The sequence below is a fragment of the Phyllobates terribilis genome, unplaced genomic scaffold (assembly GCF_046119375.1).
Source record: "Phyllobates terribilis strain yellow unplaced genomic scaffold, ASM4611937v1 Scaffold_13__5_contigs__length_258822181, whole genome shotgun sequence".
NCBI lineage: Eukaryota > Metazoa > Chordata > Amphibia > Anura > Dendrobatidae > Phyllobates > Phyllobates terribilis.
In genome coordinates, this window is record NW_027362773.1 from 253,504,675 (window position 1) to 253,517,917 (window position 13,243).

At 50.6% G+C, this 13,243-nt stretch overlaps 1 protein-coding gene across 3 annotated transcripts in view; it reads right to left on the bottom strand.

Annotated features, from left to right (window-relative positions):
- Window positions 1-13,243, bottom strand: part of LOC141174466 (receptor-interacting serine/threonine-protein kinase 2-like) — a 54,350-nt gene that overhangs the window by 21,509 nt on the left and 19,598 nt on the right. For all 3 annotated transcript variants that reach the window (XM_073659398.1, XM_073659399.1, XM_073659397.1), the window contains exon 2: window positions 1,674-1,926. In XM_073659398.1, coding sequence (XP_073515499.1) covers window positions 1,674-1,828 — 155 coding nt within the window. In that variant the 5' untranslated portion in view covers window positions 1,829-1,926. The remainder of the gene's footprint in view (window positions 1-1,673; window positions 1,927-13,243) is intronic.

The window sequence follows — 13,243 nt, forward strand, 5'->3', positions numbered from 1 at the left end:
CTAATTATGTAGTTATGCCCCTATGGGTGTGAGTAACGGCAGCATAACTGCCGGCCCTTTTCAACCGGCTTACTGCACAATGTCAGGGATGCAGAAATTTGCAAAGAGCTGTCGGAGATGCCACCTTTGCGAATCATGTCACTCACACCCACAGTAGGGTGATACCATGATTAGTGAGATGACTAGTCCAGGGAAACACCACACCCCCACGACTAGTCACCCAAATAATTAGCATATCACTAGCCAACTTATAAAACAATTTTAGGAAAATTTACTAAGCAAGAAGCCTTGTCTGAATCTTTATAAACACTAGAATAAAGACATGGGGGCAGTTTGAGGGACATGGGGAATCTAAGATTAATTTTTTTAAACTTTTTATTATAATTAATTTTAAAACTTTAATTTTTGCTGCCCAGACAAGGATAGGTACAATTTTCATGGCTGAATACTACATTTTATAAGCATCTACAGAGGTGTTCTTCCGTGAAGGGGAATTTTCATAGCGGTAAGTGATGGGATACCACTAGGATATGCAATCAATAATGATCACTGGCGGTCCGAACTGTGGGACCCACACCGATTCTAAGAATGAAGGGTTTGCAGTCCTGACAGCCTTTAAATGTTTTCCCTCCCCTGGTCTTTTAAAGTGAATGGGGTCAGCTGCAGCTTTCTACACTGCTGTGTGTTCGAGAGCATCGGTATTTCAGTGCTGATGTCCCTCCATTTTTAGGATCAATGAGGACCCCAAAGGTTGGACCCTCAGCGATCATTAAAGAGGTTGCTCCATGTGCTGTCTTCAGGGATGCGCCACTCCTCTGCCTCCCTCCCGGCTTCCTGTTGGTGATCGTTCACACCTGATGATTGACAATTTGGAGTAGCGGCATGGTTGCACTGCTGCCCCCAACTGTGCAGTCTTCCATGTTGCAAGCAGAGGCAGCTTGCCTCTCCAGCATCTGAGGAGCACAGGTTGACTTATCCTGCCAGCTTCAGAGCAGCACTTACAAGTTCGATAGCAAAGAGCTTCCAAGAGCTACACTCCTTGTCTAGGAGACCGGCTACTCCTGACTATACAAGTGGCCAGTAACCTAGACTGACAGCAGTAAACTATAGACTTAAAAAAATCCCCCCATTTTTGACAAGAGAGAACATTTTTGATAGGCCAATTGCAAATTTGCTTGTTTTTTACAAGCGCTTTGCAATTTTGCTCATTAAAGAAGATAAGAAACCCCCTTTAAGTGATGTAATATCTCTAACTCTAACTTTGCTTTTGACTCAACATATCTCAAGAGTAGTGGTTTGAGTTAACCAACTTTACGATACCATAGTATGTTCTCCCCGTGTTCGCATAGGTTCCCTCCAGGTTCTCCGGTTTCCTTCCACACTCCAAAGGCATATTGATAGGGAATCTAGATTGTGAGCCCCAATGGGGACAGTGATGATGATGATATCTAAAGTGCTGTGGAATTAATGGCGCTATATGAGTAAAATAAATAAATTCCATACTGTCGGGTGATGTTTCTGCTATATGTGTCTGTATGTGGCCACCCAGTGGATTGCAGCTTGTTAAGGGCTTTGCTAGCATGCACATTGTTTTTTTCACGGGTAGACATATCTCTACTTTTGTTATGGCAAGTCAGAAACTAGATCAGTAGTCTCCTGTGAGCCAGGCTTACCTATGATTTCGTTCGTTCAAAGCCAAGAGTTTTATGAAGACAGAGGAGCCAGCGGTTGGGTAGTTGGATTTACAGACATATTCTGTGCTGGTCTTCACTATTTGGTAGGTCTTGAGGTCCCTTTGACTAATTACCGGTAGTGACATTTCTGCCATACACAATGGTGTCAGCCCAGATGATGCGATTCCAGAGCGGAATGGGCTCTTTAAGATGTGCAACTACATAGTCCTGGTGGGAAGCGGCAAGGTCAATGCTGGAATCAAGAACACAGAAAAAATATGGTTAGAAGAAAACGTGTGTCCCTAAGCCATGATCACACTCTGGAAATTCCTAAGATATTGAGGTGTGATCATAGAACCAACAAATGTTTTGTTGCAAATAGTCAACAGGATGAGAAAAAAAAGATGCACATTTACTGCCAAAGATGTGAGAAGATTCAAACATGAAGCCATTATCCTCCAGTGCTGTCATGTTCAAGAATTGCAGCCTTCCTGAAGTGCCCAGAAGTACAAGGTGTTCACTGCTCAGAGACATGGCCGAGGTAAGGAGGGCTGAAACCCGACCATCACTGAGCAAGACACAGAAGATAAAACATCAAGACTGTGTGAGAGGGTGGACAGTAGCTCTGTCCCCCTCAAGACGACGTTGGGGCAAGATTCAAGAAGTTAATTGTTATGTGATTACCATATGTTTCGGACTATAAGATGTACTTTTTACCTCCAAAATTTTGGAGGAAAGTGGGGAGTGCGTCTTATAGTTCGGATATACCTGCTGTGGCTGTGGATGGGGGTGGAAGGAGGAGCAAGTCACAGGAGGCAGTAGCTGGCTGCCGCGGCTAACCCTATGCCCGCTGTTAAGGAAAATGAATATTCACTGCTCCCCACTCCCATGGGCATGGGGAGAAGGGAATATTCATTTTCCTTAATAGCTGACACAGTGTTAGCCGCAGCCGTCGCTACTGCAGCTGCTGGGCGATCACATGTGCCAGCTATTAAAGATAATCAATATTTACTACTCTCCACTCCTATGGGCATGCGGAGCAGTGAATATTCATTTTCTTTAACAGCGGTCACACGTGATCACCCAGCAGCTGCAGCAGCCAGCGACTGCGGCTAACACCATGCCTGGTATTAATGGGAATGAATATTCACTGATCCCCACGCCCATAGTCCCGGCGTGGAAAGCAGTGAATATTCCGGAAGCTGTCCTCAGCGTGTGAGGGTGCACGCAGTGACGTCATGCACTGCTTACACGGTGAGATCAGCTGCTGGCAGCAGAACACTACGGAGCGTTGGAGCAGAGGCAAGGAAGGTGAGTAGAATCTTTTATTTTTTTTTTATGTGTGCAGCTTGTTGGGTCGCCATGTATACACAAGGATGGGGATGAGGGGACCCATGTATACAGCTGGAGGGGGATGAGGGGACCCATTTATACAGCTGGAGGGGGATGAGGGGACCCATGTATACACCTGGAGGGGGATGAGGGGACCCATGTATACAGCTGGAGGGGGATGAGGGGACCCATTTATACAGCTGGAGGGGGATGAGGGGACCCATGTATACACCTGGAGGGGGATGAGGGGACCCATGTATACAGCTGGAGGGGGATGAGGGGACCCATGTATACACCTGGAGAGGGGATGAGGGGACCCATGTACAGTCATGGCCAAAAGTTTTGAGAATGACACCAAAATTATATTTTCACATGATCTGCTGGCCTCTGGTTTTTATTAGTGTATGTCTGATGTTTATATCACATACAGAAATATAATTGCAATCATATTATGAGTACCAATAGGTTATATTGACAGTTAGAATGAGTTAATGCAGCAAGTCAATATTTGCAGTGTTGCCCCTTCTTCTTCAAGACCTCTGTAAATCTCCCTGGCATGCTCTCAATCAACTTTTGGACCAAATCCTGACTGATAGCAGTCCATTCTTGCATAATCAATGCTTGCATTTTGCCAGAATTTGTTGGTTTTTGTTTGTCCACCCGTCTCTTGATGATTGACCACAAGTTCTCACTGGGATTAAGATCTGGGGAGTTTCCAGGCCATGGACCCAAAATCTCTAAGTTTTGTTCCATGAGCCATTTAGTTATCACCTTTGCTTTATGGCAAGGTTCTCCATCATGCTGGAAAAGGCATTGTTGGGCGCCAAACTGCTCTTGGACGGTTGGGAGAAGTTGCTCTTGGAGGACATTCTGGTACCATTCTTTATTCATGGCTGTGTTTTTAGGCAAGACTGTGAGTGAGCCGATTCCCTTGGCTGAGAAGCAACCCCACACATGAATGGTTTCAGGATGCTTTACAGTTGTCATGAGACAAGACTGGTGGTAGCGCTCACCTCTTCTTCTCCGAATAAGCTGTTTTCCAGATGTCCCAAACAATCGAAAAGGGGATTCATCAGAGAAAATGACTTTGCCCCAGTCCTCAGCAGTCCACTCCCTGTACCTTTTGCAGAATATCAGTCGGTCCCTGATGTTTTTTCTGGAGAGAAGTGGCTTCTTTGCTGCCCTCCTTGAAACCAGCCCTTGCTCAAAGAGTCTCCGCCTCACAGTGCGTGCAGAAGCACTCACACCAGCCTGCTGCCATTCCTGAGCTAGCTCGGCACTGCTGGTAGTCCGATCCCGCAGCTGAAACAGTTTTAAGATACGGTCCTGGCGCTTGCTGGTCTTTCTTGGGCGCCCTGGAGCCTTTTTGACAACAATGGAAGCTCTCTCCTTGAAGTTCTTGATGATGCGATAGATTGTTGACTGAGGTGCAATCTTTGTAGCTGCGATACTCTTCCCTGTTAGGCCATTTTTGTGCAGTGCAATGATGGCTGCACGTGTTTCTTTAGAGATAACCATGGTTAACTGAAGAGAAACAATGATACCAAGAACCAGCCTCCTTTTAAAGTGTCCAGTGATGTCATTCTTACTTAATCATGACTGATTGATCGCCAGCCCTGTCCTTATCAACACCCACACCTGTGTTAATGGATCAATCACTAAAACGATGTTAGCTGCTCCTTTTAAGGCAGGACTGCAATGATGTTGAAATGTGTTTTGGGGTTAAAGTTCATTTTCTGGGCAAATATTGACTTTGCAAGTACAGTAATTGCTGTTAAGCTGATCACTCTTTGACATTCAGGAGTATATGCAAATTGCCATTACAAAAAATGAAGCAGTAAACTTTGGAAAAATTACAATTTGTCTTATTCTCAATACTTTTGGCCATGACTGTATACACCTGGAGGGGGGTGAGGGGGACCCATGTATACACCTGGAGGGGGGTGAGGGGGACCCATGTATACACCTGGAGGGGGGTGAGGGGACCCATGTATACACCTGGACGGGGGTGAGGGGACCCATGTATACACCTGGAGGGGGATGAGGGGACCCATGTATACACCTGGAGGAGGATGAGAGGACCCATGTATACACTTGGAGGGGGATGAGGGGGCCCATGTATACATCTGGAGGGGGATGAGGGGAATGAGGGGGCTCATGTATACACCTGGATGGGAATGAGGGGGCCCATGTATACACCTGGATGGGAATGAGGGGGCCCATGTATACACCTGGATGGGGATGATGGGAATGAGGGGGCCCATGTATACACCTGGATGGGGATGAGGGGGCCCATGTATACACCTGGAGGGGGATGAGGGGACCCATGTATACACCTGGAGGGGGATGAGGGGACCCATGTATACACCTGGAGGGGGATGAGGAGGCCCATGTATACACCTGGAGAGGGGATGAGGGGGACCCATGTATACACCTGGAGGGGGATGAGGGGACCCATGTATACACCTGGAGGGGGATGAGGGGACCCATGTATACACCTGGAGGGGGATGAGGGGACCCATGTATACACCTGGAGAGGGGATGAGGGGACCCATGTATACACCTGGAGAGGGGATGAGGGGACCCATGTATACACCTGGAGAGGGGATGAGGGGACCCATGTATACACCTGGAGGGGGGTGAGGGGGACCCATGTATACACCTGGAGGGGGGTGAGGGGGACCCATGTATACACCTGGAGAGGGGGTGAGGGGACCCATGTATACACCTGGAGGGGGGTGAGGGGACCCATGCATACACCTGGAGGGGGGTGAGGGGACCCATGTATACACCTGGAGGGGGGTGAGGGGACCCATGTATACACCTGGAGGGGGATGAGGGGGACCCATGTATACACCTGGAGGAGGATCAGAGGACCCATGTATACACCTGGAGGAGGATGAGATGACCCATGTATACACCGGGAGGGGAATGAGGGGGCTCATGTATACACCTGGATGGGAATGAGGGGGCCCATGTATACACCTGGATGGGAATGAGGGGGCCCATGTATACACCTGGATGGGGATGATGGGAATGAGGGGGCCCATATATACACCTGGATGGGGATGAGGGGGCCCATGTATACACCTGGATGGGGATGAGTGGGCCCATGTATACACCTGGATGGGGATGAGGGGGCCCATGTATACACCTGGATGGGGATGAGGGGGCCCATGTATACACCTGGATGGGGATGAGGGGGCCCATGTATACACCTGGATGGGGATGAGGGGGCCCATGTATACACCTGGATGGGGATGAGGGGGCCCATGTATACACCTGGATGGGGATGAGGGGGCCCATGTATACACCTGGATGGGGATGAGGGGGCCCATGTATACACCTGGATGGGGATGAGGGGGCCCATGTATACACCTGGATGGGGATGAGGGGGCCCATGTATACACCTGGATGAGGATGAGGGGGCCCATGTATACACCTGGATGGGGATGAGGGGGCCCCATGTATACACCTGGATTGGGGGTACATATATCATGTTGTGGGGTTGTTTTGCTGCAGGTTGTACTGGTGCACTTCACAAAACAGATGGCATCATGAGAAAAGAAGATTATGTGGCAATACTGAAGCAACATCTCAAGACATCAGCCAGGAAGTTAAAGCATGGGTGGAACTGGGTCTTCCAAATGGACAATGACCCGAAGCATACTGCCAAAATAGTAACAAAGTGGCTTAAGGATAACAAAGTCAATGTTTTGGAGTGGCCCTCACAAAGCGCAGATCTCAATCCTATTGAAAATTTATGGGCAAAGCTGAAAAGGCAGGTGCGAGCAAGATGACCTACAAACCTGGATCAGTTACACCAGTTGTGTCAGGAGGAATGGGCCCAAATTCCAACCAACTATTGTGAGAAGCTTGTGGAAGGATATTCCAAATGTTTGACCCAAGTCATTCAGTTTAAGGGCAATGGTACCAAATGCTAATGAAATGTATGTAAACTTTTGACTTTGCAGTAAGTAATGCCTTAAAACATTCTCTCTCTCTCATTATTCTGGCATTTGGTAAAAATTAAATATGATGGTAATCCTAATTGACCTAAAACGGGAAAGGTTTATTCTGATTTCATGTCAGATATTGAGAAAAACATGCAGATGTGTCTATTTATATAGTGTATGGAAACTTCTGATTTCAACTGTATAACCTGTAATCCCTTGTTCACCAGTTTGGCCTAACATAAAATGAACATGATTTTTAAGGACTGTTTTTCATTTAGTCGCCCAATAATTTTGCACACAAAGATATTCTCCTATGAATGATAAAACCCTTTCTTAAATATTGAGGGTTTCAGGATTATTATCTTTTAGATTGACTGACAGCACTGGAGATGTAAAATAATAAAATGAATCATCAAAAATACAAATGGCCTAATAATTGTGCACATAGTGTAGGTGTTGTATAAGAAAACTAAAACTCTTTTGGGCTGTTGAGCCGCACCACCTCAATCTATGGAACTGGGAATCCAGGAAGGCAATAATAAAAAAAATGGCAGGGTGTTAAAGGGGTTTTCCAGGCTAAATGGATTGTCCAGTGAAAACAAGTTATCACCTACAATGCCTTGAAAAAGTATTCATACCCCATGTGTAGCACCCTGAGGATTCGGCTGCTACAGGGGTATTGCACCTCAACCCAGAGGTGTGATATTCCACTCCCGAGTAGGGAAGGAGTGTGGAACTGAGCTCGGTAGGCTGCATGCACTACATACATCCCATTTCCGAGGAGCAGACCGACGGTACTCCCACTTAGAAATGTGCAGGTACGACCGAGTCTGTTCCTGGCTGGAGTGGGAGGGGGGTGGTACATCCCAAGTAGTGTAGGGGCAAATAGGGGGAGCAGCCTGGGTAAAGATAGGAGCTCATTGGGTGCTGGTCACCTGAGCTCACACATAGAGGGTGTATATAAGGTGGGCACCAACTAAGAACAGGGTCAGTTGCAGAGAGGAAGTCAGCGAGCAGAGGAGAAGAGAGACCCAGAGTGAGAGAGGAGAGAGAGAGACCCAGAGGGGGAAACAGAAGAAAAGGACTCTAAGACCCCAAATTAAATCCACGGGTGAAGAGTCGGCATCAGGGTACCGGAACCCAAGCTGGTGGGGGCAAAAACACACCCCAGCCAGAGACCGGAGACCGTGGGCAGCGTTTGTCACGGTCACCCACCACATCCACCACGAAGGCATACCACGTGGAGGGTCAGGGAACCCGAGGCCAAGGGTCTCCCAACAGAAGGCCCGAGGGAGCTGGACCTGGGTGGATCAATAGTGGGGACGGCCAGAGAACGGACAGAAGGAGAGCTCAGGGTCACGCTCCGGACTTATTTGGGGGTTGGCTGGATCCAGAACCTGGTGGACGCAGCACGGCTCGGGAGGTCACTCGTAGCTGGAGTGACCAGAACATCAGCAGTGAGTAAACATCCTAAACTGCATAACCCGACTCTGTCTCTGATTGCCGTCTACACTGCATCACCACAACCCCCATCCTCTGCACCTGATCCCCCTGAGGCTATACCCCACCCGTTGGGGGTTATATCATCAAAGCTGCACCTACACCATCAGCCTCAGCGGACCCTGCTGCAGCGGCGGCCACAGTGACCGCAACACAACGGGTGGCGTAGTCGACATTAAGAACTTAGCAACATCTGTAGGACTGCCACATACAACTCAGTTTGACACCCTGGGCACGGACCGGGTCACAGCCACTCGGAAGACTACAACTCCCATCTGATCCGGCTCCGGATATTCCCCCTAAAGAATATGGCCCAGGGGGCGCGTCAACTTTGGCGTAGTCGGCAGGATTACGTGCCCACAACAACCGGGTACTGCGTGCCTGAAAGAAAGAACGAGTTTACCTCAAAAAGAAGTCTCCTGCCGGTTCCGGAGGGTCCCCGCCATCGGACCCCTTCACCAGTCGATTCCCGCCGGGTGTCCGCCATTAACAACTTTTTCCCGCCATCTGCAGAGTTTCCCGCCACTGGGAAGCGATTCCCGCCATTTCCAAAGGTTTCCCGCCTTGGAAGAGCGGACGCCATTATGGGCGTGCCAGAGGGTGGCGAGAGGCCACCTCCCATCGTGGGCCAGGACCGAAAATGGCGCCAAAAGTGGAAACCGCCCCCACCAACAGAGACTGTGATGCTAGAGGTGTCTGTCAGCGTGAAAGAACCGCCCCTGGAGCTGACAGTCACCCAGTGGCCCCGGGACCGCCCTCGAAGTGGGAGGAGACGAAAGAAAAGAACGAAGATGGGTGCCGCCTGGAGCAGTCTGGAGCGAGCGCACCCGGAGGCAGGAAGCCTGGAAAGGAGTAGCAGAGGAGCTCACCCGGAGATGGCGAGAGAGCAGAGCAGCACCGGCCCGCTGGCCAGGAGCCTGCTGGAAGAAGAGCAGAGCAGCACCGACCCGTTGGTCAGGAGCCTGCTAGAAACCACGACCCCACTAGGCCTAGTGGAGGTCCTTGCACAGCTCCCCCGAGACCGGGAGTGTGCACAGACTGCCCTGGAGGGCCTCGCACGGAGGATGGCCCGGGTACAGCGAGAGACATTGGCGGAGTGGAGCCGAGAGATGGCCCAGCAAACCAAGACCCGGAGCACGCCAGCCAAGATGAGGAGACAAACCGCCTCGGAGGACGGCGCGGGAGGACCCAAGGCCGGAGACGGCGCCGAGAAGGGAGCCGAACGCATGGAGGCAGGTAAAGGGGACGTCTATACCCCAAATCAGGACACCGCTTGCCTGCCCCAGCTCCCCGTCGCAGAGCCCGAAAGTCCCCCTGCTGTGCCCGAAAACGCCATGTCACCGACGCAGACTAGGCCCCAACCGGAAGCCGCCGCCGCGACCCCTGTGACGTCATGCGCACCGACCCCGAGCGTGGCAAAACAGGAAGTAACACCAGCCTGGTCGCAGGGCCTAGAATTCCCGGGCGTCGCATCACCAACAGCGCCCCCTACCTCCGCGGAGCCTCCGGCCTGGCCGCAAGGCCAGGTAGCCCAGGGCGCCGCCGTCCTAACGGTGCCCTTCACCTTCCAGGTGCCCCAGGCCTGGCCGCAAGGCCTGGGCAACCCGGGCGCCACCACCACCGCGCCCGCACCCGTAAAACCAAGGGTGCCGCGTCTGGGAGAGGACTTGTTTGCCCAGCACACGTGGCCAGACGGGCAGCCTTTCATCTGGCCCCAGAGGTATTATGAACTGGAGCACCAGAGGAGAGTTGGGGCCATGTGTGCACCCCTGATTCCGGCTCCGAAGCCCGTGATAAGGATCTCGCCCCCGCTTGAAGAGGCCCAATTTGAGTGGGACCCCACCGGAGAAGACCTAATGGGGTTCACTCAGGAAACCAGGGCAGCTGCAGCGGAGCGTGCTGAGTGTTGCCGACAGCAGCTCGAGGAGTTTGCGAGGGAGCGGAGAGAGAGGCGGGTCCGGGAACAACAGGCCCAAATAAGGAGCGCCGAGCAGAAGAGCCGAACCAGGAGGGACCCCCGTGCAGCGCACAGTCCCCGTACCACCGGGACTGTAATAAAGTTTAACCTGCAGCATGGGTGGGGCTTCATCAGAGACAACAACACCCCCGGCGACGTCTTTGTCACGCGCAGAGACGTGGAGTCCCATCGGCCGGAGGGGCACAGAGGTCGTGACCTTTACATCGGGGACGAGGTCACCTTTACCCGGCACAAGTGTGCCAAAGGACCTTACGCCCTCCATGTGCATCGCCTGACAGAGGAGGAGCTGCGATGTGAGGAGGAAGAGCAAGAGGATCCGGACGGGTCTGAAGCTGAGATCCCCAAAGAAGGAGCAGGAGGAAGACGTTGTTGGGTACAGCGGAGCAGGTGCTGTAAATAGTTACCCGATCGGGGTATAAAGGAACTGTTACTGCAAATATAGTCCCCGTTGGGACCAGCTGAGTGAACTGTTTACCCGTTTACCCTTAATTCCACAGGCTGAGGACTGTGAGCAGCCATTCCCTTTCCCTCCTTAACTGGCCGAGGACTGAGAGCGGCCATACCCTTGTACATAGTTGCGCTTCCTAAAGCGCCCCCTACCGGTTTTATAGGAAAACCATGTTTTCTAGAAAGACTGTCGCACTGTACCCGGTCACACGTTGCACAGTGACCGGAGGAGGAGCCAGAGGCGACGAGAAAGTTTTATATATATAATGTTTTATATATTTTATATGTTTATGAAAAATTTTGTATGTTTTTGGTGTTATGTCTTACAGCCCGAGGACGTGCTGTGATTTACCAGGGGGGAATGTAGCACCCTGAGGATTCGGCTGCTACAGGGGTATTGCACCTCAACCCAGAGGTGTGATATTCCACTCCCGAGTAGGGAAGGAGTGTGGAACTGAGCTCGGTAGGCTGCATGCACTACATACATCCCATTTCCGAGGAGCAGACCGACGGTACTCCCACTTAGAAATGTGCAGGTACGACCGAGTCTGTTCCTGGCTGGAGTGGGAGGGGGGTGGTACATCCCAAGTAGTGTAGGGGCAGATAGGGGGAGCAGCCTGGGTAAAGATAGGAGCTCATTGGGTGCTGGTCACCTGAGCTCACACATAGAGGGTGTATATAAGGTGGGCACCAACTAAGAACAGGGTCAGTTGCAGAGAGGAAGTCAGCGAGCAGAGGAGAAGAGAGACCCAGAGTGAGAGAGGAGAGAGAGAGACCCAGAGGGGGAAACAGAAGAAAAGGACTCTAAGACCCCAAATTAAATCCACGGGTGAAGAGTCGGCATCAGGGTACCGGAACCCAAGCTGGTGGGGGCAAAAACACACCCCAGCCAGAGACCGGAGACCGTGGGCAGCGTTTGTCACGGTCACCCACCACATCCACCACGAAGGCATACCACGTGGAGGGTCAGGGAACCCGAGGCCAAGGGTCTCCCAACAGAAGGCCCGAGGGAGCTGGACCTGGGTGGATCAATAGTGGGGACGGCCAGAGAACGGACAGAAGGAGAGCTCAGGGTCACGCTCCGGACTTATTTGGGGGTTGGCTGGATCCAGAACCTGGTGGACGCAGCACGGCTCGGGAGGTCACTCGTAGCTGGAGTGACCAGAACATCAGCAGTGAGTAAACATCCTAAACTGCATAACCCGACTGTCTCTGATTGCCGTCTACACTGCATCACCACAACCCCCATCCTCTGCACCTGATCCCCCTGAGGCTATACCCCACCCGTTGGGGGTTATATCATCAAAGCTGCACCTACACCATCAGCCTCAGCGGACCCTGCTGCAGCGGCGGCCACAGTGACCGCAACACAACGGGTGGCGTAGTCGACATTAAGAACTTAGCAACATCTGTAGGACTGCCACATACAACTCAGTTTGACACCCTGGGCACGGACCGGGTCACAGCCACTCGGAAGACTACAACTCCCATCTGATCCGGCTCCGGATATTCCCCCTAAAGAATATGGCCCAGGGGGCGCGTCACATGAACTTTTCCACATTACACCCACAATTGTAAATGCATTTTATTGGGATTTTGTGTGTTGTAGCAAGTATTTGTTAAGTGTAAAGGAAATCATATGTGATTTTCTAATTATTTTAAAAATATAAATTTGGAAATTGTGACATGCATTTATATTGAGCCCCCTGTAGTCTGATGCCCCTAAATAAAATCCTGAGTGATCAATTGTCTCCAGAGTGACCAATTGTATCCAGATGTCACATAATTAGTAAATTGAGTCCACCTGTGTATAATTTATTCGCAGTATAACTACAGCTGTTCTCTGAAGGCCTCAGAGGTTTGTTTGAGAACATTAGGCATCAAACAGTATCATGAAAATCAAGGAACACACCAGATAGGTGTTATGGCAGTGTATTTCTCACTGGGGGAAATAGGTAAACACATTAAAAACTGCACCTGACCCTTCCAGTTCCTGTACATACTAGAGATCCTGACCCCGCAGTCCCTAGTGGTAACTTCATTAGCAGAGATATCTCTAACCGCAGACTAGAAGATGGCAACTCGGACCAATGCTACCTGACAGGCTGTCGCGCTCTCCACGTTCCTCCCAAAGAATCGGAGGGCATAGCAGAGTGAAGCTGAAATAAGAAAAGCTCCCAGTGAGTAGAATAAACCACAAAATACAAATAAAGTATAAAGTACGTACTGTTAGAGAATATGCCACCTACTTCCAAAAAATAAACAGAAGATAGGTGCAGAGAAAAGAACAGAAACAGAAAAGAGATAAACCCTTGGCGGAAATTTCACTGACTGGCTTTAAACAAACAACAGAATGT